General features: G+C 32.7%; 1 protein-coding gene across 2 annotated transcripts; it reads left to right on the forward strand.

The window, feature by feature from the left end:
- The first annotated feature begins 617 nt into the window (after nt 1–617).
- LOC127730846 (L-proline trans-4-hydroxylase-like) lies at nt 618–16,164 on the forward strand. Of its 2 annotated transcripts, none has more exons than XM_052239449.1 (10): nt 618–666; nt 1,314–1,335; nt 2,749–2,827; nt 3,250–3,331; nt 5,296–5,403; nt 8,137–8,228; nt 12,479–12,569; nt 13,797–13,926; nt 14,271–14,422; nt 14,620–16,164. In XM_052239449.1, exons 2-10 carry the CDS (start codon nt 1,320–1,322, stop codon nt 14,725–14,727), a joined length of 858 nt encoding a protein of 285 aa, XP_052095409.1. In that variant the 5' UTR covers nt 618–666; nt 1,314–1,319; the 3' UTR covers nt 14,728–16,164. The 2 variants fall into 2 exon arrangements, with proteins under 2 accessions (XP_052095409.1, XP_052095408.1); XM_052239448.1 differs by lacking the exon at nt 618–666 and adding an exon at nt 908–950.
- The last annotated feature ends 11,649 nt before the right edge of the window (nt 16,165–27,813 follow it).

Genomic DNA, 27,813 nt, shown 5'->3' on the forward strand with positions numbered 1-27,813 from the left:
CAAGTCTCTACTTCTATATAGGTACAATCCCTGTGTGTCCGTTGTACCGATGTGTATCATATGTTCATATCTATATATAACATAGACATATCAATTGCAACCAATTGGTAGCCGAGAGGTTTCGTCGATATGTTGATGTCTGTCACACATGGGGGTTTCACGATAGACCCGAAGTACACTTCCCAGTTTTGATTACTGATAAAATGATTATGCGTGTTCACCACGAGTGTTTTTTGCCGTTTTGTTTTAAAGATTTAAAATTTATATTAACCGAAGTTTATACGTGCTGTCCCTGTACTTTTATTAAAAGAACAAATGAAAATAAGGAGAAATAAGTAGAAATATATGATTATTAAAACAGATATATATATAAGACATATATAAATAAGAAGGGATGGAAGGGATAGTCTAGGCCCAAAGTACCAGCGGTGACAGTTCTCATTTCCAGGCCATCCGGTCAATCTACCTTGCAGAAACTACCATATTGAATAAATGTTAATTTTGTTTTCGTCCTGATTTTGCATGAAATATTTGCCACATGATGTTAGGCAAGCATCAACTAACCAGTCGCTAGTTGATCAATGTCATGTGACAAAACAATGTTGATGTCATGTGATATCGGAGTTATAAATAGATTACTGTTTCGAGAGGTGCGATCCAGTAAAGGTAGACAAAAGATTAATTTTACGTTTTATCTTATTCATGTTATTATCATACATCTGAACATGCAAATATATTCTATTATAACCTTTTTATGATACTAATGTCGCATATTGGTTTAATCGATTCGAGTATTTGTTATTGGTATAATTTTTATTATTCAGCTATATCTCATTGCAATTACATGCCATTACATAATATTAGGCATATTTGTGTAAATGTACGTCAGTGTCCTTGTCCGCACCATTATTAGTTCGCCATATATGTTATTAAGTAAACAGTCCGTGAAGGTAGATAATTAGTACGAAAGAGAGTTAAATATATAGATCTACGCTCAAAATTGATTGATTTTAAAAATATGTATAGGACACTGAATTATTTATAGATTGAATTTGTTCAGCAAAGTTATTCGACTTTTTTTTTATCTATCTTTTATGTTTTTATCAGCGCTATTTCTGAAATAGATAACTATATAGCCGTCGTTTACTCAAAGTTACTTGTATCTATTTCACATGACTGATATTTTAGTAAATTTGATTATGCCAGTATAGTATTTTGAAAATATTTCTCTTTTCATAATACGTGATTACGTATGCATAAAATTATTAAAGTATTGTATTGTAATGCGCAATTTATTGAGGTTTTTTTTTCAGGTCAAGATGAGCTACATTGCAGGTAAGTTAGAATGCATTACATAAAAAATCTCGTTTCGCAATTCATAATACTATCAGAAGTAAAGTTGTGTATTTCCTTTCAAATGCAGGTTAATATAGATTTCCTTCGGTGAGAACTTTTACAGAAACATACATAAATATCCATCTTTTATCACATTTATCTCAATGGTAATGTAAATCACTGAATAATATTTAAATTATGGATATATGTTACTAAATAGATGAAAAACGAATGCAAAGAAACAACTCTTTTATGTTCTTCATCTCAAAGTTACATGGAGGCTTCAAGTATTACGCAAGGACTATCACGTTACTGCAAGATCAAACCAACATTTAGCACCAGTTTGGGTGCAATTCTTTTCTGGAAAAAAGAGGCGGAAGATACCAAGGGGACATTCAAAACGAAAACGGCAAAAAAGTTCACAAAACACTACATAGAAGCAACACAAACCCCATCAAAAACTGGGGGTGATCTCCGGCGCTCCAGAAGGGTAAGGATTAGTGATCGACTCTCATCTAACCCTAAAACATCTCAAAATTCGTAAACTATTTTTTACCCTTAAACTGACCAATTAGGAAAACACGTTTCAAGGCAAGGGATAGGCAAGACTGTTACCGGTAGATACAACACAGAAATTTTAAAATAAAAAAATAAATGTGTATTGATAAATCCAGCTGCGGGGTAATATAATCAAATTATAAATAAATCTGGCGAAGAAATCTTGCAAAGTATGTATTTGTCATTAGGGAATTCCATGTGGGGGGGGGGGGGGGGGGGGGGGTATTTTCTAAATACCATGGCAGATGGGAAACACCATGTCTAAAAATAACGAAACTTCCGGACCTCTATAGACTTTTCGATGAAAAAACGATAAGTACAAATACACATGGTCAAAATACACAAAATGCACACAATATATAGAATTGATGTTATGATAAAAATCCATTATGTTATACAATACAAATTTGCTACTATGCTATTTTAGTATTTACAGTTAAGTTTAGGAACAGGATTATTGGACAGTCGGAGGAACAGTTGATTACCATTATACATACAAAATTTATACAGTCAAGCAGAAACCCCATGGGATACCTGATTACAATAAAAATTCTGATGTCAAGATGGATACAAAGAGCATTCCGATTCCGGAGAGAACTCTGTTTCTGCCTCACTAGCGACGATTCCACAACACAATCACTAATGATTTAATTGGAGGAAAAAAGCTAACAAAATGTCAAATTAGACTCAATGAGAAAGCGAGTCCACAACACAATCAACGTTGATAAAAAACCTGACGATGGAAGTTGACAAAACTGTTAATTATGCACCACAAATTTACATATTCACCTTTTGTGACTATACAAGTTCCATCATAGTAAATAACTTACTACTCGTAACACAATTTTGTTACAGAATATCAGTATACAGATGAATTCGAAGCAAATCACAAAATGGTACAAGATTTTAAAGATTACGGCTATATATTAGTCAGGTATATATGTATATTGAGAGAAAATTACGAACATAAATTGTTCTTATAATAACTCTTTCAAAATGCTGAATGGCAATATTTTTCAAAACTGAATAGGTGAGAACATAGGGCCAAAATAAGAGATAAACAGACCAGCCGGAAAAGTAGAGAAAATATACATATTGCTGAATGTATTTAATTTAATTTATATCAAGTAAAAAATGCACGTTGAATAAGTGTTAAACCCTTTTCTAATATAAACTCATCATAGATACCAGGCTTAAAATTGTGTACGCCAGACGTGCGTTTGGTATACAAAGTGTCAGTGGTTTGGTGAACTTTTTGTTACAATGATGACACTAGAAAAAACAAAGTATGATGTAGCAAGTAAAGAGGGTGATCTTAATATCAAAACGTTGACAATCATTTCATTTTTTTTTAAGGAACCTATATGACAAAGAAGAAGTAGCAATGCTTATCAAAGCAGTGAGTGAAACTGATGCCTTTCTCAAGAATTCTTATCAGGTAAATATATCCACTATAACCATCTTTTTTATTCTCCTGTTTTCATTAATATGCAGTATTCCTTTAAATAAACAATTAAATTTCGATTATACATAATTATATATAATACATTATATAATATATAATCTGGGAATATATATGGTTTATTTGAGTTTCGGTATGGGTATGACGTCATTTATAAAATAGCCTTGAATAGTCCATGTTGTAATGTTACACTACTGTCTCAGGTTAAGGTAAAGATTGGCGCCTGTTAAAACATTTAAATCCGCTACATTTGTTTGCACCTATCCTAAGTCAGTAGCCTGTTGTTCAGTGGTTGTCGTTTGTTGATGTGGTTCATAAGTGTTTCTGGTTTCTGGTTTTTTATATAGAGTAGACCGTTGGTTTTCCTGTTTGGTTTTACACTAATCATTTTGGGTCCCTTTATAGCTTGCTGTTCTGTGTGAGTCAAGGCTCCGTGTTGAAGACCGTACTTTGACCTTTAATTGTTTTCCTCTTATGCATTGTGACTTGGATGGAGAGTTGTCTCATTGGCACTCATACTTCATCTTCTTATTTATATAGACCGTTGGTTTTCCTGTTTGAATTGTTTTACACTAGTCATTTTGGGGCCCTTTATAGCTTGCTGTTCGGTGTGAGTCAAGGCTCCGTGTGGAAGGCCGTACCTTGACCTATAATGGTTTACCTCTTATGCATTGTGACTTAGATTGAGAGTTGTCTCATTGGCACTCATACTACATCTTCTTATTTCTATTAACTGTCGTTATTGTTGTTTCCTTCTGGATACTGCTTCTATAATTTTGTTCTCCTCGGAAGATTATTCAGAAGTTGAAACTCAATGATTTTGAAACTCATTGTACTAAAAGCCAAACAAATTTGCGCTGTATAATTTACATTTATGTATAATACATATACTTAGTTCCGAAAATCATTAAAGTTTCAACTGAATTTGATGCTAGTACTGCTGAGAAACTATAAATGATGTAGCTCGAACGTCATGAAGATCAAAAGGACCAAAATCAGTCTTTCCAATCAACATTAAATCTTACTTTTACAACCAATTTTGAAGGTTTGTTTTCATCAATAGAAAAATGTAGGGTATAAGTCAATGAGACAGTAACTCAACTACACAAATAAACAAATCACATCAAGACTCTTTATTGAGACGTCATAAGATGCTTGAACTTGTTGAGTTGTATCGTGTAAACTATTTCAGATCTGTAAGTTGTCACTTAATTCTTGATTTATTATGCCTCGAATAGTTATCATACCCACTGAGCAATTTTTCGGCTATGAATAATGTCGAGTCGGATAAATTTTGCTCGACATCGTGTGCAACTACTTGTTTTTTTAAGTTCCTTCCTAAATGAATGGCTACATTTGTTTATAAGATGGGGTGAAATCTTCAGTTACATAGGTTTTGATTGCACTGATATATATTAATCTGACTTACAAATGTAAATCGGTTTACTACTGACTTACTCCTTGTTGAAGTTGAGTTTGGTGATCTCTGTTCTTAGTTTTGTAGATTATCGTCAGATTTTTCGATCAAGGCATTGTTTGTTCTCCTCTCAGGGGTTTCCTGTTTTAAAATTGTAATTCATATCATTTTCATACTTTTCTGCATTCTTTCACAGTTGCATTTTGTTTTTATGCCCCACCTACGATAGTAAAGGGGCATTATGTTTTCGGTCTGTGCGTCCGTTCGTTCGTTCGTTCGTCCGTTCGTTCGTCCGTTCGTCCGTCTGTCCCGCTTCAGGTTAAAGTTTTTGGTCAAGGTAGTTTTTGAAGTTGAAGTCCAATCAACTTGAAACTTAGTACACATGTTTCCTATGATATGATCTTCTAATTTTAATGCCAATTTAGAGTTTTGACCCCAATTTCACGGTCCACTGAACATAGAAAATGATAGTGCGAGTGGGGCATCCGTGTACTATGGACACATTCTTGTTCTTAATATGTAGGTTGAGAAGGGGGCAAAAAAGGCACCAAGGATAATATGGAGTCATCCAGGAACTGACGTCACAGGTATGGCAGCTAGATGTGAAAAAGTTGTAAACACTTGTGAGAAGGTAAGAATAAAAGTTTAAGCACTATCAAGCAGTCTTCACGCTTAACCACAAGTCCTACGGCATTGGCTTGTAAAATTGCTTTCGGACTTGTAAAATTCTTCTCTACAAGCCAACAGAATCCAACTAAAATGTTCAAAAAATTGAGCTTCTGGCTTTTGGACTCAAAAGTTAAGCGTGAAGGCTGATCAAGTGTAGCAATGCTGAAAACAGCTCCGTTGTTTCTTCATTATTTATCAAATAAAAGACAGTTCAACACCCATTACCTATTACACTGTGTCAAATAAGCCAGTTGAGATTCTAAATATTGGGAAAGATAAGCCAAACATAATCGGAGTCGTTGCTTGACTTTGTTCTCAATGTATATATATTGACGATCTTTAATTTGAGTGTGTACTTTGGAACGGTATTCTAAATGTTTTGTTATATTATAGTTCCATTGCATGTAAAATAAAGTAAGGAAAAGAAATATAAGTTTTAGCGAGAAAAATGCAGTTCGTAACCTAAAAGTAGTCTTGCATAGGACATTTCTGTATATTTGATACTGACTAAATGATTTGGTAATATTTCCATTTGTGGTATTCAAACCATTCACATCTTAATTTCCGTATCACAACACAATAAAGCAAATGATCCATAAAATCTATAATGACTATATGTTTGTTATCTGGTAAATGGTTTATGCTATCATAGGTAATACCTACATATAGAAAACATTCATCCTTAGACTAATTGATCACATTTTAATCACAATAAAATTTTGTAAGAGTTTAATTGTCATTTTCAAGAAAGAACATTACTGGTTCAAGTTAACTGAGGTCATCACAAAGTCAGTTTTAATGGACGTGGCTTCGTGCAATTTCGAAACACTGCATGGTCGCTAATTAACGGGCGTATGACATTTGCGCCGATTTTTACATCGCGATGACCGTGAGGTCATTTCGATGTATTGCTATCGCCTAAATTTCCATTATGCAAATTAGCTTTGGGTTTTCAACCGATCTATAAAAATTATAGATCCGCGGTAATTATCTAGTGCAAAATAACATTACTTATCGCTTGTTTCAAATTCATTTTTTCAATGGATACTCCTATAAATATTTTTATTAAAACACAAATTTATAATATGAAAATGTGTTGTCGTTAGTTATATATATAAAAGTAAAAAATCATTGATGATATCTATGCACACGTACCGAAAAATTGTGTTAAAGCTTACGGAAGAATATCTCAAGAACGTTTTGCGACACTCCCGGCAAGGACCGATAACTCTGTTATTGTTTTGCGGGAAAATATGAATGGCTTCTCATATCCAATCTTTTAGAAAATCGATTTTTTTACAGAAGAGTGTCCACCATGCACTTGCACTGCACTATAATTAGAATAGTAGAATAGAATGATATACAACTAGATGAAAATTATATATACATGCAACCGTAATATTAATATAATATATAACAACGAACCAGTGTATACTCTGGGACTATTATTATATTAGTATAATAGTCCCAGGTATACTGATTTGTATCACTACAATATAATAGTTATTACGGTGCGGTTGAATTTCCTGTCATTTATTCATCATCCATGCACGAACTTGTATCAGAAAAAAAATATATCTCTGTAAATTAACCTCAGTTTCAGGTATAGAGATGTGATCTATTTCTGTGACATGTGCTTTTGACCATCCACAAGAACCTGCGGTCATCCGATGTTCAGTACTTCAGTACTTTGATTAAAATTTTCATTCTTTCATTTGCGCCGATTTCATTTTTTCATTTGCGCCGATTTTATATTTGCTCCTAATTGCATTTACAGTTTAACACAGGTGAGTAAATATTTGTACATGTACTATAATAATACCTTGAATGTATATTGGTAAAATCTGGTTATAAACGTTGTTCACTTATGTTTAAGTTAAGAAAATCCAGGCCGTTACGTATGTTAAAATGCGAACTCTAGAAATGCCCGGATCAGTACGTTAGCCAGAGAAAGAAAAGATGGACTTCGTTATTGACAATTACGACAAGTATAGAGACGAAATCACAAGAAAGGAATATATTAGATGTGTTGCCTATAAATACTCGGCAAGAGCAGATTTATGATTTTAATGTATTCCGTTATTATGGATTTTAATGTTGTAAATAGATTTTTAATTCGTCATTTTAGTATAAACAGAGTAAAAACAGAGTGCTTTCATTTTAGGTTTTTACTTCTTGATTTTAAAGTATGTGAACATAGTGCTTTTAAATTGACTTATCCTGCTCAAAATCCTACTTCCACCTCCCCGTGGTGAGCAGAGGACAACAGTTATATGCATGTTATGATTGACAATTCATAACATTTGTACAACTGGCGAACGAAAGAGGTCTATAATGATAAATGAATAATAACATTCACCTGTAATTTACCTGTAATTTACCTGTAAAAAAATCGGCGCAAATGAAAAAAAAAATCGGCGCAAATGAAAGAAAAAATCGGCGCAATTGAAATGCAGATCGGCGCAAATGCAAAACGCCGTAATTAACACCTGACTTAGCTCAATATGTTTGCAAGACGCCCTGAAATGACTTACTACAGAGTTGACATTGTCTGTGTTATGAAAATACAGTGTGTTTATAATATGTTTATATATACTGTGTCAAACATGTTCAAGATACAATTGGATATTTCATAATGTATAATTATTCCAAGTTGGATTTAATTTTCTAATTAATTACATATTTATTTCTTCAGTTACTTGGAGGTGAAGTCTATCATTATCATTCTAAGTACATGTTAAAAGATCCTAATATGGCGGCTCCTCATTACTGGCACCAAGATTATGGGTAAGAACACTTAAAAAGACATTCTCTTTTCAATATCAGCTTAGTATCAATATCAACAGCTATATCTCACAGTTCATTTAAGTTTTGGTTTCTAGCTGGTATTTGATTCACCTGTTATACTAGACTCGTGCACTTAAATGGTTATCACTGTTATTTCTGTTATATACAAAGTATTAGTACTTTGTATATAACAGAAATAACAGTGATAACCATTTAAGTGCACGAGGTTATCACTGTTATTTCTGTTATATACAAAGTATTAGTACTTTGTATATAACAGAAATAACAGTGATAACCATTTAAGTGCACGAGTATAGAGACGAAATCACTTTGATACAATTTGTATCAGAGCAAGGATCAAATGCACCCTCAATAAACATCAAAACAAACTTCAGAAGGTTTCATCAAGGTTGCATCTTCCATAAACATTGCTCTCTAAATCACTGAAGCAATTAACGATGCTAAAGATAAAAACGAGTGTCTCATCTTGATTACTTTAGAATAGATGCTGAAATAGCTTTCGATATTGTAGACCTTATATACATATTTTAGAAATTATACCACCTAGGAATTACAGGATCAATTTGGTTACTAATAAAAGAACTGTATAACAAAACAAGCCCACAGGTTAAATCTCAAGGCTGTATCTCAGAACCTTTACCAAATCAACAGGGAGTCAAACAGGGAGGAATTATCTCTGCTGATTTCTATAAGGCTTACAACAAGAACATACTGGATACATTTGAAACCACAAACATTGGATTAAAGATCGGGACCAATTATGTAGGCTGTCCCACGTGCACAGATGATATAATGATATGTGCAAACTCAGAATATGATGCCTTAACCCAACTACGTATCATAGAAAATTGTACTGCAAGAGACAGAGTTAAGGTCAAAAGTAAAAAAACTAAAATCCTGCTATCAACAAAAAGAACAAAATAGTAAATCTTAAACTATTTAATAATGAGATCAGTGAAAAGCAGACAATCAAACATCTAGGCATAGAAAGACAGGTCTGAGGAACGAAATAATCCAAACATAGAGAATAGAATCTCCACTGCAAGAACAACTATGTACTCTCTTATGGGAGTAGTTCTAAACGGAATTAACGGAATTAATCCATTAGATATCATACAAACTTTGGAGAACATATGTAATACTAGTATTCTGAATGCCGTATGGAATTGAAATTCTCAATACTATACTAAAACTGATATCCAAAAATTAGAAAATATAAAAAAAAAAGACATTCAAGCAACTTCTGTCTTCACCCCCAAGAACTGCTGATGTCGCTATTTATATCCTTCTCGGAGCTGAATCGGTTGAACAACTTATTCACAAAGCAGTCATCTCCCTGTTCCTCAGAATATCTAAAGTTGAAAATTCAATCGAACATAGAATAGAAATTAGACAACTAACAACAAAAGATAATCAATCCAATAGTTGGTTTATTAAGGTGGACAATATTCTCAGATCTTATGATTTACCTACAGCGCATGAAATTATACTTAATCTAAAGAAAAATTGGAAAAAAATAACCCACGACATGATGAACTCTTTCCTTTTTTGATAAAACAAAGGCGGCTGAATGTAAGTTATGTATGGAAGGCCCTGAAGATTAAAAACATTTCCTAGTTACTTGTAAAAGCCTAGATAATGTGAGAAATGCTCACCACAGCAGACTAAAACAGATAATGACGGACAACCAGATTATTTCTAATCATGTCATTAAACCAGTAGTGGTGTCAACGTATATTTGTTCCGCCTAACAGAAGTTCCACTGGAAACTTTGTTATAAACAATGTCATAATGTCTGTTCCTGTTGGAACAAATTAATATTCTATACCATTTATTCCGTTAGGTACATTTACTGGAATATTTTTCCAGTGGAAATAATATTCCAGAATATTTTTTCATTTGGAACTTATATTATGAAGGAACTTCTATTCCGTGACATTGGACCTATATGAAGTGTTTGTCCACTGCAGCACCAATACCTGCATACCTATATCTCACTTGGCTGCTATAGAAAGAATATGCAAAGATTTGGTCTATGCATTGCATATCAAGAGAGCTGAACTACACTGAGTGTTAATGAAAAGAACTGGGTTATAAGAAAACAAACTTTTATAATCGACTAAATAATCTCCACGACTATACAATAGCGGTTGTGCTATCGGTCATGAGAAACGATAACTACATATGTTTTGTCATATTTTAATCTATTTTACTGGATTCTTAGTATGCGATGTATTTTATACAATTAACTTAGTTAACCCTATAACCCCCATGTTTTTACATCTAGATAATGGGTAACTACCAATTTTTAAACCTTATACTCTTGTATTTTAAAATCGTACAAAACTCAGATTTTGAAAATTAAATTTTATGCTATTAAAATTTTAGATTTTAAATCACTCAGACATGAGGTTTCCCACGCGATATAAAAAAACCCTATCCATTGGTCCAGACAATGAAAAAACCATGAATTCTTTTATTATTATAACAAGTTAAAATTTTTAACTGTAGATAATCTTATAAATGAGTTTTATCCATTATGAAATAATAAAGGTTTTATAATTTCTTGTCAGACGAATGTGTACAGTGTTTTCTATCCTTTTACCATTTTACCTTTATTTTATTTAATTAACATTTATAACCATATTAACAAGGTAAATTATTTTAAAAATAAACGCACTTATTTTTAATGCGGTGACCCTGCAAATAGGGTGGGAATCCAATAGAAGAAGAAGTTATAGAACCTCAATGGTTGACTGGACACGTGGTCCGGGAACACAGATATCGTCCTTTGATTTTCGTTGTCTCAAATATAGTCCCTAGTGTGGACAGTGTATTACTTGCAAATTTTTTTTTCATACCCCTTCCAAATTTATTTCTTCATGTTTTATGCCTCAAATACCAAGTATAGGGGGATGAAATTATACACTGTAAAAAAAAGGGTCATGAATTTTAAATTAAAGTAGTGATTTGGTCCAGCTGAAAAAGGTTAAAAATTAGTATGTCTGAAGCTGTCAAAAAAATTCTAGACCCCCTTAACATAAAATTTTCCACATTTTAAGTTAGAGCTGATAGAGTTTTCTATAATTTTGATATATTTTGTCCCAAAAGTAGTACACCACACTGTAAAAATATTATTGAGAAAGCGTAGGTGTGATCTTTTTAAATTTTCGTTTATTGTCTAAAGAAATGCACTACGAGTTCTCGGGCCAGGGGTATAGAAATATTTGAATCCCTAGACTTCTCCCAACGGATTGTACGTCCCATGCTAAAGATGGCGTCTGTTTGGCTGTGTGGGATGTTTAAATACAAAGTCACATTCGGTTGGAATGGAGACCACAAATCCGATGCCTCATGTAGGGAGAGTGCCACTCTCTCTTCACACACGTTAAATATACAGCGTTATAACTCATCTAAGGGTCCGTAGTAGGTATATTTTAAAGAAAAATGTCTGTCCCCTATCAAACATACCATTTTTCCTGTTGCAGTCGAAATTCTCGCCTTTCGTCCCGTTCGAGCAATTTTGCAGAACTTGCATATTGTATTTATTTTTAATTTGTTCTCGTGCTGAATATGAATGAAATATGGGACACTGAACAATAGGGGAGCAACAACCAGGTATAGGTCAAAGAACAATAATTTTGATATATTTAAAGGTGCATAGGTTGTTATCGTACAAACTGGAACAAGAAAGATTTTTAAGCCTTGAAGCATTTTTAACAAAACTCTTTGCCTCTATACTAACTTCATTTAAAGACGACCTTCTGAAACATTCAATTTAAAAGTTCAATGGTAAGATTTGAAATAGCAGTGGAGCGTACATCTCCTTCTGATTAATTAGAATGTAATTTTTAAACATTTACAGTTAAGATAGGACTTTAAAGCAAATTAGCTGACTATAAACGTCAAATTTATAAAATTTATAAACACAACGACTCAAACAACGGTATATTCTCGATTCTCATGAAGTTTTCTGTGGTCTCCGTTCAAAACTGAAGAAAATACATTAAAACCATAAAAAGTAGCTGACTTGGTTTCAAACATTTCAAAACTCTTGTCAATGAGTACTTACGTTGTGTTTTAGTTGTATTAATTATTTGCAATCTGATGGAGAGAAACAAATATGGTGCGACTACGAATTAAACTATTACTATTGTGAAATAAATTACTAGTACTCATCATTGTGATGTTATTTACTCAATTATGTATGACATTATTAATTTGTTAAGATACTGGTACAAATGTGGCAATCTGTTTCCTGACATGATGACAGTATGGGTAGCTTTGGATAAAGCAGTTAAACAAAATGGTTGTATGGAGGTAATAGCATGTTTAGATTTAGTCATAACGAGTTGTAGTCAATAAAATGGTTGCTGGATGAATAAATGACAATTCTTAAAGATTTGTGCATAACACGTGTTCGTGTGATACACGCTTTCATTAAAAATTGATATAGAACAATAACTTTGATAGTAAAAAACACAAAAGTACAAACTCTCCGAACAAACTGTTAAGAAAACATACAGGTGAGGAATACTGACCTCAGAATTGATAAAACAAAGAAGAAATTCCAAGGGCCCAATAAAAATTATAAGTCGGAGAAGGAAAAACAACAACATGAACAATATAAAAAATAAAAGTCTACAAATCACTTTACCTGAAACTAAACAATGAGCTTCACGATTCACATCAGTTTCCACCCCTTCGTGTCATTTTAAATCTAAAACCAATGGAAGGGAAACAATCTGACACTGCGGACTAAAAATAAGGAATTATGTTCAGATATTTCGATTTAGTATATCGGGTTGTCTTTTCATGAAAGGGACTTTGAAAACATCAAGCATACTATGAAAATCCGTAAATCAAAGGTAACATAAAAATCAAGTCGCACCCAGAAATGTAATAGTATGTCCATTAACTGTACAACCGAACATTATAAGTCTCAAGGTTCATATAAAAGTAATAAAAGCTGTTATGAAAATAACGCTTTATAAATTTCGTGGGTCTGAAGGTCTTGTTTTACCTTCATCAGGAACGCTCAGACATAAACATTCCAGGGATGTATAAATACACAGAAACGTTAGGATCTATATAACAAAAAGGGACGTAAAAAGAATAGCCAAATTCATCTAAAGTCAACTTTTCCTCTTTTTAAACGTTAAATATGTATCTTTTTTATTTTAATTTCACCCAGATGGTATCAATTAATGTTTGATGAGTTATTTCCTCAAAATTTAAAATAACACAGATGTCTTTTTGTTTCATTCGTTGATAGGTTTATATTTCATTAGGAAAAAACCCATCTACTTTATTCTTACATTTACTTTAACGTTTTCTTTTATTGCATGTATAAAACATTAGTTCGAATAGAAGAGTGTCTGGATGGGGTGTTTTCATTTCTATATTATTTTTATTTTAGAATTCTGTTCTTCTCTGTTCTTTATTGTTTTGGCCTCTTTCATCTATTGTTTTTGTTTTTGCCCATTATTCTCTATTTTGCTGTAAGACCCCATCTAGACCCTCATAGAGCATATAATACCATTGCAGATTCTTAGTGGCTCTCATAAATGTGGTCGAATTGAACACCATCCATTTGATGGCCAATATGTTGGTCTCAAATCTCGTGTTGACTTGATTAGAGAAAGATGCCCTCACCACTACATGGAAATGAATCCAGGTTTGTGAAATGTATAGAAGAAAGTGATTTTTGAAATAGATACATGAACAATATTTTATTTTAAATATTTAGAAAACAAAGAAGCCATATTAATCTAGACTTAAAGGAACTGTGTAGGATTTTTTTTTACTACTAAATACGTTTAAGTGTATGACTGAAACAACTAAAATTTAGACCGCGCACTTATAGAATTATTGTAACTGATGCTTTTACTAAAAATTTGAAAAAAAAAATCCAACAAATAAATTGATTTTTGATAACGTATGCCAGATTTGCCTTCGCAAATCTAAGGTAAGAAGACATGATTTATTTGAAGTGAATGTTATTCTATTACTTTTCTACAGGAGATGCTCTGTTCTTTCACTGCAATACAATTCACCACAGTAGTGCCAACAAAAGTGATTTGAGAAGATGGGCTTACATAATGACTTACAACAGGGCTTCCAATAACCCAACAATGGTACATCATCATCCACAGTATACTCCTTTAGAAAAGGTACTTACGACTAATTCTGAAACGTGTAATTGTTGTGGTAGTAAAATTTTAGAATTGATAATTGAACTATGATTTCGAATAGGTCGTAGATGTCTATTTAGAATCCCCAAAGCAGACAAGTTCTCGAAAACGTCATCAAAAACTTAGCTTACTGTTCATGTGCATGTAACTAATTATCATATATTTTCTAATTTTAGGTTGCTAATTCTGCTGTCAAAGAATGTACCAATTATACAAATTTGTCAGGAAAGGATTTTATTCATCCACTAAAGAACACGACGTTAACAGAGTTATATCAGAGATAAAGTACACACACAAACTAAAATCTAAAAAATAATATCCAGTTGTAACAGAGAGAATGATTTAATAATCAGTATTTTAAAACATGTTAGTATTAGATATGAGACGAATATATCTTTTTTAAATAATAGTAATTTAGTGTGCTTGTATTTGATATAGGCTTCTCATATCTGAGAGGCGTTAGTCCCGAAGATATGAGACGACTACATCTGATTTACGTACAATTCATAAATAAATATTTTATCTTTTCTCTTGTTCTGTAAAGAGCAATCAGTTTTTATAAAACAGGAAAAGTGTCATTATCTCAAATTTTCAAGATGAAGTAACACTTTCAGAAGATGTTTTGTAGTTATGGATTTGGAATGAATTCTTAATTGCGTCTATTTTTCTGTCTTCAAATTGATACTTTATCATTGCTTTTGTATGGCAATATGAATCGCTGTACTATCTGTCCTTTTTTCTGGTTTAATTGCCAAAATCTGAACTTATTGCGGATAAATGATAACACTTCTATGTAAATTTTATTGTAATTATTATCTCAGTGAATGTATGGATTTTATAGGATTTCACATTCTTATATTTTATGGCTTTCTAGCAAAAGCCAGCAAATTATATGTAAAAAATAAAAATATGTAATTTAAGATAATTTTCATTGACTTTCATTGGTTCAATATATGACATCCTTAAGGGAGGAAAGACATACATAATCATGGTTGAATATATATTACTTTTGTTAATGTTTTTATCCTTGAAATTATTTAAAGATTATTATACTATGTGATAATGAATGAACTAAGGTGTGGGTTACGTCTATGAGACAGCAACCCAGCTTGTTTGGTAGCTTACATCTGATTACGGGTACATTTAAAGAAATACCATTCGGGCAATCACTCGATTTATGTTAGCTTAATGCACGGTTGTGGTTTAAATGATACATTCTGACAGCACATTTCAGTTGATACATATGGAACATTGACTCAAAATATGATACTTATTTTTTTTTTATTTATGCACGGCTTTCCCACATGTAATAATATGCAAAACAATAAGATTCTTCCCTAATTAGTATTACAACGCTTGCATGTATTTATAAGAAGTTTAGGTGAAAATTGTGCATAGTCATTTGATATTTAAAAAAACAACTGAACTGCCGAAATAACACTGCTGCAGTTTAAAAATAATAATATAATCTTCGTTTTGTTCATGGAGCAAATCATCTGATAACATGTATAGAAGTATAGGTTGAAATCCCGCTGAGGGAAGAGCACACGTATTAAACTGCTAATTTGAAGTTGTAACACTTTTGAATTGTTGGATTTATATAATGATATGGCATATAATTTGTTGATTTTAAGTAATGTATAAAATATTAATGTTTTTGAACGCACTAATAGCATCAATGAAATGCATACCAATGAAATATTAAAAATGTGAAAACTAAAGTCATCATTCTTTCTGCATTATTTTCAGAAGTATGACAAGTTGAACTTCACGACGAATGTCTTTTCAATGTCTAAAAATTTGGCTTTCCGATTTTTTGGTCTCGAATGAAGGATATTCCAGGAACAACTGACATGATATTATAACTTGTCTGCTGTTACGTAGTTACTGCTGCAGGTCGATAAACCATGCAGCGCTTTTGTATTTAATATAATTTTAGTTAAATATTTAATTTTTGGAAAGTTTGCTATAGCTTGCTATAGCAATATACTTTCCTAAGGCATCGGCCTAAAACCTGAAGTTGGACAGACTATCGCAAGTGTTCTACTCCTAGATAATGTAGTACTAGTGTTTGAATACTAATTCTAGGAAGATGCTTTTGAAATTTTGAGTAACTTTTATTTTGATTAGCTTACAGCTTGAATTAAAATGTACTGAATGTTCATCGATAATTCAAATGAATGCAATTTCATTTTGAAAATGGCTATCACAAACACTACTTCGCGGATCTGCGCTGCGCGGAAATTAAAATCAATACACATCTACACGAGACAGCAGTTTCTACATTATGCTTATATCGGTATTCCCCAGACATGCGTGAGATCCATATATGTGTACCACCCGATGGGAGTACAATAATCCCGGTTTCAGGGGTTTCCTCCCATCTTCCGGTTGAAGAGAAAATAAATACCGTGTTTAAAATATTTCATGAATGAACATTTTTCGACGCTATTTTAACTACGATTATTACAAATGTTTATTAAAGACGTAAAAGCCCGAGTATATCAAAAGTAACCTGGTATCTCATCTCGGCCCATAACAGACTCGGACTATAACAAACTCGGCCTATTACAAAATCGGACTATAACAAAGTTCGTATATACTATTTGTTATTAAGTCTTCCAAACAAAGTTTGGAGACTTATTGTTTTTGCTCAGTTCTTGTTATTTTTCTTCTTGGGGTCTATTTATGTGTATTTTGAGGGGCCTACAGAAGGGAGGGATTTACTAAAGAACCCTATGGGATTTTTTTTTTTTATTATTTTCAAATGACTATAACTTGAGAACAGTAAGTGATAGACACACGCGGTCTTCAGTAATGATCACAGGACAATAAAACAAATCAAATAAAATATAGGGGGAGTCACCCATCCCCCTTTCAATTTTTCGGATGGGCTTTTATCTTGTAAACAGTCGAGATCCCCACACCTAAACCATATATATTAATGTATGGGATAATAAAACAAATCAAATGAAATATAGCGGGAGTCCCTCTGGGTCACCCCCATCCCCTCCTGTTTGAGAACTTGTAAACGGTCGAGATCCCCACCTTGAAACCATATATATTCTTGTATGGGACAATAAAACAAATCAAATGAAATATAGGGGGAGTCCCTGGGGGTCACCCCATCCCCTCCTGTTTGAGAACTTGTAAACGGTTGAGATCCCCACCCCTAAACCATATATATTCTTGTATGGGACAATAAAACAAATCAAATGAAATATAGGGGAAGTAAATGGGGGTCACCCCACCCCCTTCTTTTTGAAAACTTGTAAACAGTCGAAATCCTCACCCCAAAAACCATATATATATTCTTGTACGGGACAATAAAACAAATCAAATGAAATATAGGGGGAGTCCCTGGGGGTCACTCCACCCCCTCCTGTTTGAGAACTTGTAAACAGTCGAGATCCCCACCCCTAAACCATATATATTCTTGTATGGGACAATAAAACAAATCAAATGAAATATAGGGGGAGTCCCTGGGGATCACCCATCCCATCCTGTTTCAGAACTTGTAAACGGTCGCGATCCCCACCCCTAAACCATATATATTCTTGTATGGGACAATAAAACAAATCAAAGATTTGTTTGGGGGACTTCGTAACAGCATCCTGTTACAACCACACAATCTACTTATCGTAGTCCGAGTTTGGTCAATATATAACAATTCAAACAAGAAAACTAACTGCTTAATTAGTAATAATACAATTTACTACAAACAAATATGAAGAACCTTAATCAATAAAAAATACTTAATCACAGGCCCTTTACATGGGATGGGCACAGAAAGAAATTAACAGAGCTTTCTGTATATTTGATTATTTTAAATCTACAGTTTAAGGTTGCAATAGAAATTATCAAAATTTACATGACAAACATATTAAGAAAGCGATTTTTGATAATTGCTGATGAGACAATGGTTTAGGGAAAAACACCATAGCTGCGATTAAATACATATTTGAAATAATACACATCTACAACCTATTTGAAATAATACACATCTACCGTTGCAAACTTTCCACAGGTGCTATCCAGCACTTTGATTTAACAACAATTTCATAAAGGAATTAATTGTGATTTCATCGGTCGATCCTCTGCGCCACGATTTTTTGGCATATAATAATTCCAAATTGCGCAAGTTTTGTTTTCTTCTGAATCATTGGTATAAAATACCATAGGTACTTGGGGATAGGACAATTTTTTTAGCCCTTCCCCTAGTTTCCAGAATCCGTTATTTTTTTTGTTTTCTATCAATTTCAATTATTTTCGCGTTTTTCTGTATTATATGAACATAACTGTGTCCGTTATTTAATTTAACGGCATTTTGTCCAAGGTTATAGTTGTCTTTCTGATATTGTTTTTTATCTCACCCCCTTTTTTATTAATTTTATATTTGCATTGTGTCATAGATCAAATTTATTCGTTCAGTGTATATTTACTTGTGTTTATGCCCCACCTACGATAGAAGAGGGGCATTATGTTTTTCGGTCTCTGCGTCCGTTCGTTCGTCCGTCTGTCCCGCTTCAGGTAAAAGTTTTTGGTCAAGGTAGTTTTTGATGAAGTTGAAGTCCAATCAACTTGAAACTTAGTACACATGTTCCCTATGATATGATCTTTCTAATTTAAATGTCAAATTAGAGTTTTGACCCCAATTTCACGGTCCACTGAACATAGAAAATGATAGTGCGAGTGGGGCATCCGTGTACTATGGACACATTCTTGTTGTTAATATGTCTTTTGATTGAGTTAAGCCATTTCAATTGATATTTTATAATGTGTCTTTGTATGTTGTGATGTTACATAATAACTCAGGTTTGGGTGATGGTTGTCGCCTGTTAAAACGTTTAAACCCGCTGCATTTGTTTGCACCTGTCCTAAGTCAGGAACCTGTTGTTCAGTGGTTGTCGTTTGTTGATGTGGTTCATAAGTGTTTCTCGATTCTGGTTTTTTATATAGATTAGACCGTTGGTTTTCCTGTTTGAATGGTTTTACACTAGTCATTTTTGGGGCCCTTTATAGCTTGCTGTTCGGTGTGAGCCAAGGCTCCGTGTTGAAGGCCGTACTTTGACCTATAATGGTTTCCTTTTACAAATTGTGACTTGGATGGAGAGTTGTCTCATTGGCACTCATACCACATCTTCTTATATCTATAAATATACTAAAAAAATGTATTTGCTATTTTCTATCAATTCTAAGTTTACTATCCACAGGGGTCACTGATATATTATAAAGAAAACACATTTTTCATTCTAATGGCTTCAAAATAATTTTATGACATTGTTGACAGCTTTTTGGCTCTTCTGGAAACGGTTTATTGTCCCCTGCGCAACGCGTTTCGGGGGACATAGAAACACCGGGCGTCCGTCCGTCCGGTCTTGTTAGCGCTCTCACGTGAACAATTCTTGCCAGATTTTTATGAAACTTATATCATAGGTTTATATCAGCAATGTCTTGGACATGTTTGAAAATCAGTGCCGATCATTTATTTTTAAAAGAGTTATGCCCTTGGAAACATTAATAATATGAAAAATTGCATCGTTGGCGCTCTCATGTGTACAATTCTTGTCAGATTTTTATGAAACTTATATTGTAGGTTTATATCAGCTATGTTTCGGACAGGTTCGAAAATCAGTGCCGATAAATTATTCTAAAAAGAGTTATTCCCCTTGGTAACATTTAATTATATGAAAAATTACATCGTTAGGGCTCTCATTTGTACAATTCTTGACAGATTTTTATGAAACTTATATTGTAGGTTTATATCAGCTATGTTTCGGACAGGTTCGAAAATCAGTGCCGATAAATTATTCTAAAAAGAGTTATGCCCCTTGGTAACATTTAATTATATGAAAAATTACATCGTTAGGGCTCTCATTTGTACAATTCTTGACTAATTTAAATGAAACTTATATCATGGGTTTATATCAGCAATGTCTTGGAAGAATTCGAAAATCAGTGCCGATCATTTATTTTTAAAAGAGTTATGCCCCTTGGAAACATTAATTATATGGAAAATTGCATCGTAAGTGCTCTCATGTGTACAATTCTTGCCAGAATTTTATGAAACTTAAATCATAGGTTTATATTAGCAATGTCTTTGACAAGTTCGAAAATCAGTGACGATCAATCATTTCTAAAAGAGTTATGCTCCTTTGAAATATTAAATATATGGAAAATTGCCTTATGAGCGCTCTAATGTGTACAATTCCTGCCATATTTTTATGAAATTTATATTATAGGTTTATGTCATCAATGTCTTTGACGGGTTAAAAAACAGTGCCAATCAATTATATTTAAAGGAGTTAGGCTCCTTGCAAATACTGATTATATGGAAAATTGCATTATCAGCGTTCTCGTGTGTACAATTATTGCCAGAATTTTATGAAACTTATATCATAGGTTTATATCAGCAATGTCTTTGACACTTTCAAAAAGAAATGCTGATCAAATATTTTTTAACGGGTTATGCTCCTTGGAAATATTAATTATGTTGGAAATCACATTGCATTTGCTCCGAAGCCTTCATTTCACTAAGATATTAATAAAAAGTTTTAAAGAACAAAAAAAAGTGCTTTTTTTAGTTATTGCCCTTGTACATTGAATAGATAAAATATGTGCAATGCGGAGGGACATTGGAACTCTGTTCTTTTATTATGTTCCTTCTTCGTTTTAGACTTTTCATTGGCAGACACACTTAATGTTTTTTTTAAATCAAGATTTTCACTGATACCGATTCAATGATTTTAGCCAATCGCTTCTGAAATCTTACCAGTTGCCCCTCATTTGCTGTTCAATCTGCTGAATATCATATCAACTGGTGGATATTTACTATATATGCAAGTGCTATTCGAAAATAATATTATTAAAGGTAAATGGATTATGTACAATGGAACATTCATTTTTTTTTGTCGTAAAGTTTAGTTCTCAATCAAACCCTCATTGTTAATTTATAGACGTACGTCTAAAGATGTGAAGCTCACTTAACTACATCCTTAATTTCAAGTTCAAAGGGTTTGATGCAATCAAAATAGTCAACGATCTTTGAACAAATTACTGAGATGTTATCATCTGTATACGGAACATGAGATTAAAGGATAATGTAATCTTTTTTTATCCATTTTTGCCGAAGCTCCGGTATGGAGTCAGCTTTGATCAGAGTGTGTTTTTTTTACTTTGTTGTTGCAAAGTGTGATTTGTCCCTCACTTAAACAAGATATTACCTGCCTTGACAAAGTATGATTTATCCCTCACTTAAACAAGATATTCATACCTGCCTTGATAAAGTATGATTTATCCCTCACTTAAACAAGATATTTATATCTGCCTTGACAAAGTATGATTTGTCCCTCACTTAAACAAGATATTTATATCTGCTTTGACAAAGTATGATTTATCCCTCACTTAAACAAGATATTTATATCTGCCTTGACAAAGTATGATTTGTCCCTCACTTAAACAAGATATTTATATCTGCCTTGAGAAAGTATGATTTGTCCCTCACTTGAACAAGATATTTATATCTGCCTTGACAAAGTATGATTTGTTCCTCACTTAAACAAGATATTTATATCTGCTTTGACAAAGCATGATTTGTCCCTCACTTAAACAAGATATTTATATCTGCTTTGACAAAGTATGATTTGTCCCTCACTTAAACAAGATATTTATATCTGCCTTGACAAAGTATGATTTGTCCCTCACTTAAACAAGATATTTATATCTGCCTTGACAAAGTATGATTTGTCCCTCACTTAAACAAGATATTTATATCTGCCTTGACAAAGTATGATTTGTCCCTCACTTAAACAAGACATTTATATCTGCCTTGACAAAGTATGATTTGTCCCTCACTTAAACAAGATATTTATATCTGCCTTGACAAAGTATGATTTGTCCCTCACTTAAACAAGACATTTATATCTGCTTTGACAAAGTATGATTTGTCCCTCACTTAAACAAGATATTTATATCTGCCTTGACAAAGTATGATTTGTCCCTCACTTAAACAAGATATTTATATCTGCCTTGACAAAGTATGATTTGTCACTCACTTAAACAAGATATTTTTATCTGCCTTGACAAAGTATGATTTGTCACTCACTTAAACAAGACATTTATATCTGCCTTGACAAAGTATGGTTTGTCCCTCACTTAAACAAGATATTTAAATCTGCCTTGGCCATTTTTTTAACGAGATAAAATTATATTAATTTGTTCAATAAGTCTATAATTTGAGAATGAAGAACACTTATGTAAAGCGTAGGAAAGCCAAATGGTGACGCTTTTTCACGAGGAGATAAACTCAGAACTTTAACGAATCTGTTGAAATTTGAAGTATCTACATCTGGTTCACATGGTAGAATAAGTTATTTCACATAATCTCTAAAGACCGGCATTACATTTTCCGATCTAAGCGTTCGTCTGTTCGTCCGTTCGTCCGTCCGTCCGTCCTGTATAAGGTCAAAGTTAAGGGTTAATGTCGTTTACCTCACAGTTGTGGCCAAATCAACTTGAAACTTAGTATACATGATCAGTATGATGTGATTTTTTTAAATGTCAAAGAAGCCGGGTTTTTACGCAGAACTGATCTGGTTCACGTTATGATACAGGTGGGTTAAAAGTTTTAGTTCAAGAAAATTTAAAGGTTTGATTTGAGGTAGGTTTTAATTTTGGCTTATGACAGGTTGAAGTTTTGGTTTAAGGTAGTTTGAAATGAAAGTAAATTACTTGTATGCTAAAAACTGTTATGAATTATGAAACAATGTTCATAGTTGACGTTACAATACACATATCGAGAGGTAATAACTACAATAAGATGTGCAATGTGAAGTTTAAAGGGCCTGATTAAATCTTTGGTCCAATATTAACCCTTCGTGAACCTGCTCTTTTGTAGTCGTTAAAAAAGACGTGACAGGAAAGAAATGAAACCATGGGGAAAACAGTAGGTAATATGTCTCGGAGCTAGGGTATCATCAGTATTCACCTGGCGACCAATTCGTCACAAATTAACTTTGTATCTAGGTTTTATCACACTTGCTGTCGTGTAATAAATTATTAGTAAACAAGCGTAGATAAATTCAAGGTAAGTGGTATGAAGTCCATATTTTAATATGATGTTTCAGCTGAGTTTCTGAATATTAATTATTTGATAAAAAAGAAATATCCATCTTATAGTGCTTAACATCGTGATAGATTTCCTTTATGAGTAGTCAGGCTAAGATGTGAGCAGTGAAGTTATGAGTTTACCTAAACTTTAAGTACGAGTACCAAATCATTAAACTATATATGGTGATTTTCTTATTATAAATCAGCTGTTTTGTTAGGGGTGTATACTGATAGGCATGTAAGTTCAATTATTCGTTCGTTGGTCTGCACTTAGTAACGAAAGTCAGTACACATTTGCGTATGAATTTGTAAGGTCACACCTATAATATTTTATGTGGGTTTAGATCTTCTTTCAATAAAAAAAGCCAACCGAATTCTTTAATCATTCAATGAATGAAGAGTTCATGCAAAGCACACATCTTATCAGATTATGTAATCGATATATATATATTCCATCCCCTTTATAAGTTCAAATTATCCGATGGTAGTCTATCGCTTCATACCAAAAATGCATTTCTAGGATAAATGTAGGTTAGTAGATCCCAGGTTAAGGCCTTCTCTTTATTACTACGTAGTAGCTTATACAGTTTCTTGGAAAAGTCTGTCTGCCAAAATCAATCTACAGACACTTTTGTTCTGAAAGGATCGTTGTCAGTAGTTGCCTTTAGTTAAAGTCGTTGTGTTTTGTTTGGTTATTTCTGGAAAATTATAGATTGGAAATCAAAAATAGTCTTTTTTCTGAATTTGTTTTCTGGTTTTTCTAGATGAGTGGTGATTTAGAGATTGACATATTGTACAGACATCATATGAGTATTGTAGCCATCAACTGTTTTTGTTTCTATCAATTGGTGCTGAAGAGAGAAAATTGACAAAAACGGGTTTAGGAATTTTTGTCAGCTGTTCGGACTCCTTGGTTTTTTTTCCTACGATACAGGGTAATTTTGCCCCATATCACCCACTTTTCTTTTCATAAAAGACCTCAAAAGCTCATAAAAGGTCATTTACAAAAATTTAAGTAGATTCTAGATTTATTTTCTTACGATTTGAGACCCTAATAATGGCAATACTAAATATAAAGTAAAAGTCCGAGTAAACCTTTTCCCGCCATTTTTTAAAAAAATCAAATATTTCAAAAAGGAGTTCCATAACCTATCAAAATTTTAGCTTATTTTGTTCCTTAACTAATGCTCTTCTGACTTATAGTATCAATTTTAAATTCTAGTTTTTTTAATTTCACTTAACTTCATCCTTAAATTTTCGGAAATAACTTTAGTCAAGATTGCGGTATTGGACTATAAACAACTGTCATACAAGTGGGAGGATTAACTGGTTATAAAATCAGGTTTAATCCATCATTTATCTTCGTAAAATGCCTGTAACAAGTCAAGAATATGGCAGTTGTTTTTCACTTGTGTGTTGGTTTTTTTAAAATTTATGGCGTTTGATTTTGTCAGTTTTGTGGACTTCCCTTTTTTAAATTTGCATCGGAGTTCAGTAATTTTGTTATACTTTTACTTTTAAACATTTACCACATTCATAATGCGTTTTTGAATTTCACATCATTAGAGGATGCAAACGATGCAGTCGTTGTTTAACGACAGTTAAAGTATATAAGTATAAAAAAAAATATAACTATAAACTTTTAAAACAACAATTTCGAATCATCTATATTATAAAGTCAACAAAATATTTACTTGATTTAAATATTCTTCATCTGGAAGAAATTGAATTACAAAAACAGTATTTTACGGACTTTGTCACTAGTATCTAGAGGTAACTTGTAAAATATAACAAATATATTTTACGTATTGTTTTTTCAGACGTACCCAGATCATTAATATGAACATTTTAGGAGGTATGTAATTATTTGTCAATTACTGCGTTTATGGTGACACATTTTTAGTTGATGTTTATAGTAATACTGATGATGATAAGGATAGTATAAACCGGAAGATTTGGACAAATGAGATCAGAAATAAATAAAATTCAGACAATATATTTGAAGTGCTATAGTGACAATTTGTTAATCCGTCTATCTAGCATTTACATTTCTGTGTGCTTAATTAATTCTATTGTTAAATGTATGTTTGTCATATTGGAAACCACCATTGCGATAACAAGTTAATCCGTTGGACACTAAGCCTTTTCTATAGATACTGTTTTTTATATATACTTTTGTATGATATTTTGAATCAGTTTTAGGTTTTAGGTCTGGTACTGTCCAGACCTTGCTAATAAAGTTTAAAGTATTTGTATTCCGTCTTACAGATATTATAGCCGGAAAAACTCCCAGATTAATATCGATTACATTCAGCTTAAGTGACAAATAGACCGCTTGATTTAGGTGCATTTAGGTTGGATTTGGCTATCATTGTTAGATCCCCTTTTTGTGCATATAGCTCTTCACCTGAGTCCTTGGCTTTAGAATATTCCTCTTTGAGCGTCCATGATGAAGATAAATCCAGAAAAGTGCTTCGTACGCAAAAAAAAATTTAAAGTTGTTTTTAGAAGAATATCATCTTATTCGTTTTCCTGATATTTATGTTAAATGTGCATAAAATGTATTTTATTTGTTGTTGGAAGTATTTTAATCATTTTTAAAATCATATCCATATCTTTGTTGAATATGAAAAGTGAAATTTCGGATAAACTACAATGAGAAAGCAATATAAAACAAATAAAATGTGGTATGATGGCCAATGAGACAACTGTTCACCAGAGTTAAAATGACGTCGATGTAAGCAATTATAGGTCACCGTACGACCTTCAACAAAGAGCAAAATTCATACCGTATACTGAGTAAGCTATCAACAGCTTCGACATGACAAAATGTAAAATAATTAATACGAAAAAACTATCAGCCTGATTTATGTACAAAATGTATGATAAATAGAACAGACAGTAACAAACGACAACCACTGAATGCATGTTCCTGACTTGTGATAGACATACAGAATGCGGCGATGTTAAAATGTTTGCAAGGACACCACCCTCTCCTAATCTTGGCAATTTGTAACAGCACAACATAATAGCAAAATGTAAAAATCATTTTAAAAAGGCTCAACTCATCAGATCGACAACTAATGAATAAATCATGTTTCCTAGACTAAAATAACAATCAGTGCACATTATAGCCTAAAACACAAGGTCATCAAATATAGACTAAACGTCATCAACGATTGCCAAATTCATAACTCCCATGGTAATTTATACATAGCTCTGATTATTATTTTTCTCTGCACTCCGAATGAAGGTTTAGAATATTTGTTATGAATGAGTCACATAAAACTTTATAATTTGAATGAACTTAGTATTTCGAATTTTATTTTAGTTGCTGGTCTGTTATAATTTGCTAACATTGTATCATGTTATCTTTATTTCAGACTATCAATTCGTAAATGACGTAAAAGTAACAAACGATATGATTGCGGACTTTCAGCAGCATGGATTTGTTATTATCAGGTATGTGGTTAACTAAACATACATTTGAAAAAGTAATTATTTGCAAAACAAACAAATTTGATAAAGAAAAATAAAGAAAAATAATTGCAAACAACCAATACAAAAAGATATTCTTTCGGGCTTATATTTTGCACGTTTTACTAGCAATCCGTCCAAAGTTTGGATCATTTTATAGTCTAGCGAAGAGCAAAAATGAAACTTATGTTTTTGCTACATGTTATCTTATAAAAAACCTGTATCATGAAGAACAGCAATAAAAACGCTGTTCCATTGCTTTTTGTTGAATTCCAAACGGTGACCTACAGTTGATCACATCCACGTCTTTTGGACTGATTGATAATTGTCTTACTTGCAATTACACCGCATCTCTTTTTGACAATCATACCGCATCTTATTTTCATATTACCCCAGAAAAGAAACACAGAGTTTTCAAAGTATGTAGATACAAAAGAAATGTAAAAGTCAACACACGTGATTGCTAAAAATATCGACAAACAATGAGAACAAGAAGTGATATAATAGATCTATTTTTAATTTTACACTTCATGTTTTTTTGGCGGATTGACTATTCATTTTCATCTGTTGCTACACATACTTATTTTCACTTTTGTACACAATTATTTTTTGTATTTTGTGTTATAGAATATTCATTTTTATCCTGTCTTTGGCAAATTTATTCATTTCCAGCTCTTACCGGGCCAGGATATTTTTTCAAAATCCTCCTGCCCCCCTTTCCCCCTCCCCAGTAAAATGGTCGTCCCTTTATCCTTTCATATTGCTATGTTTGTACAGATCGTTAT

The sequence above is a fragment of the Mytilus californianus genome, unplaced genomic scaffold, assembly GCF_021869535.1.
Source record: "Mytilus californianus isolate M0D057914Y unplaced genomic scaffold, xbMytCali1.0.p SCAF_2, whole genome shotgun sequence".
Taxonomy (NCBI): Eukaryota; Metazoa; Mollusca; class Bivalvia; order Mytilida; family Mytilidae; genus Mytilus; species Mytilus californianus.

What these genes read in the sequence shown, in the direction of transcription:
- LOC127730846 (XM_052239448.1), top strand. Translation starts at nt 924, where the DNA reads ATGTTATTAAGTAAACAGTCCGTGAAG. An exon ending in TAAGTAAACAGTCCGTGAAG is followed by an intron (nt 951 to 1,313) that starts GTAGATAATTAG and finishes TTTTTTTTTCAG; the next exon opens with GTCAAGATGAGCTACATTGC. An exon ending in TACGGCTATATATTAGTCAG is followed by an intron (nt 2,828 to 3,249) that starts GTATATATGTAT and finishes TTTTTTTTTAAG; the next exon opens with GAACCTATATGACAAAGAAG.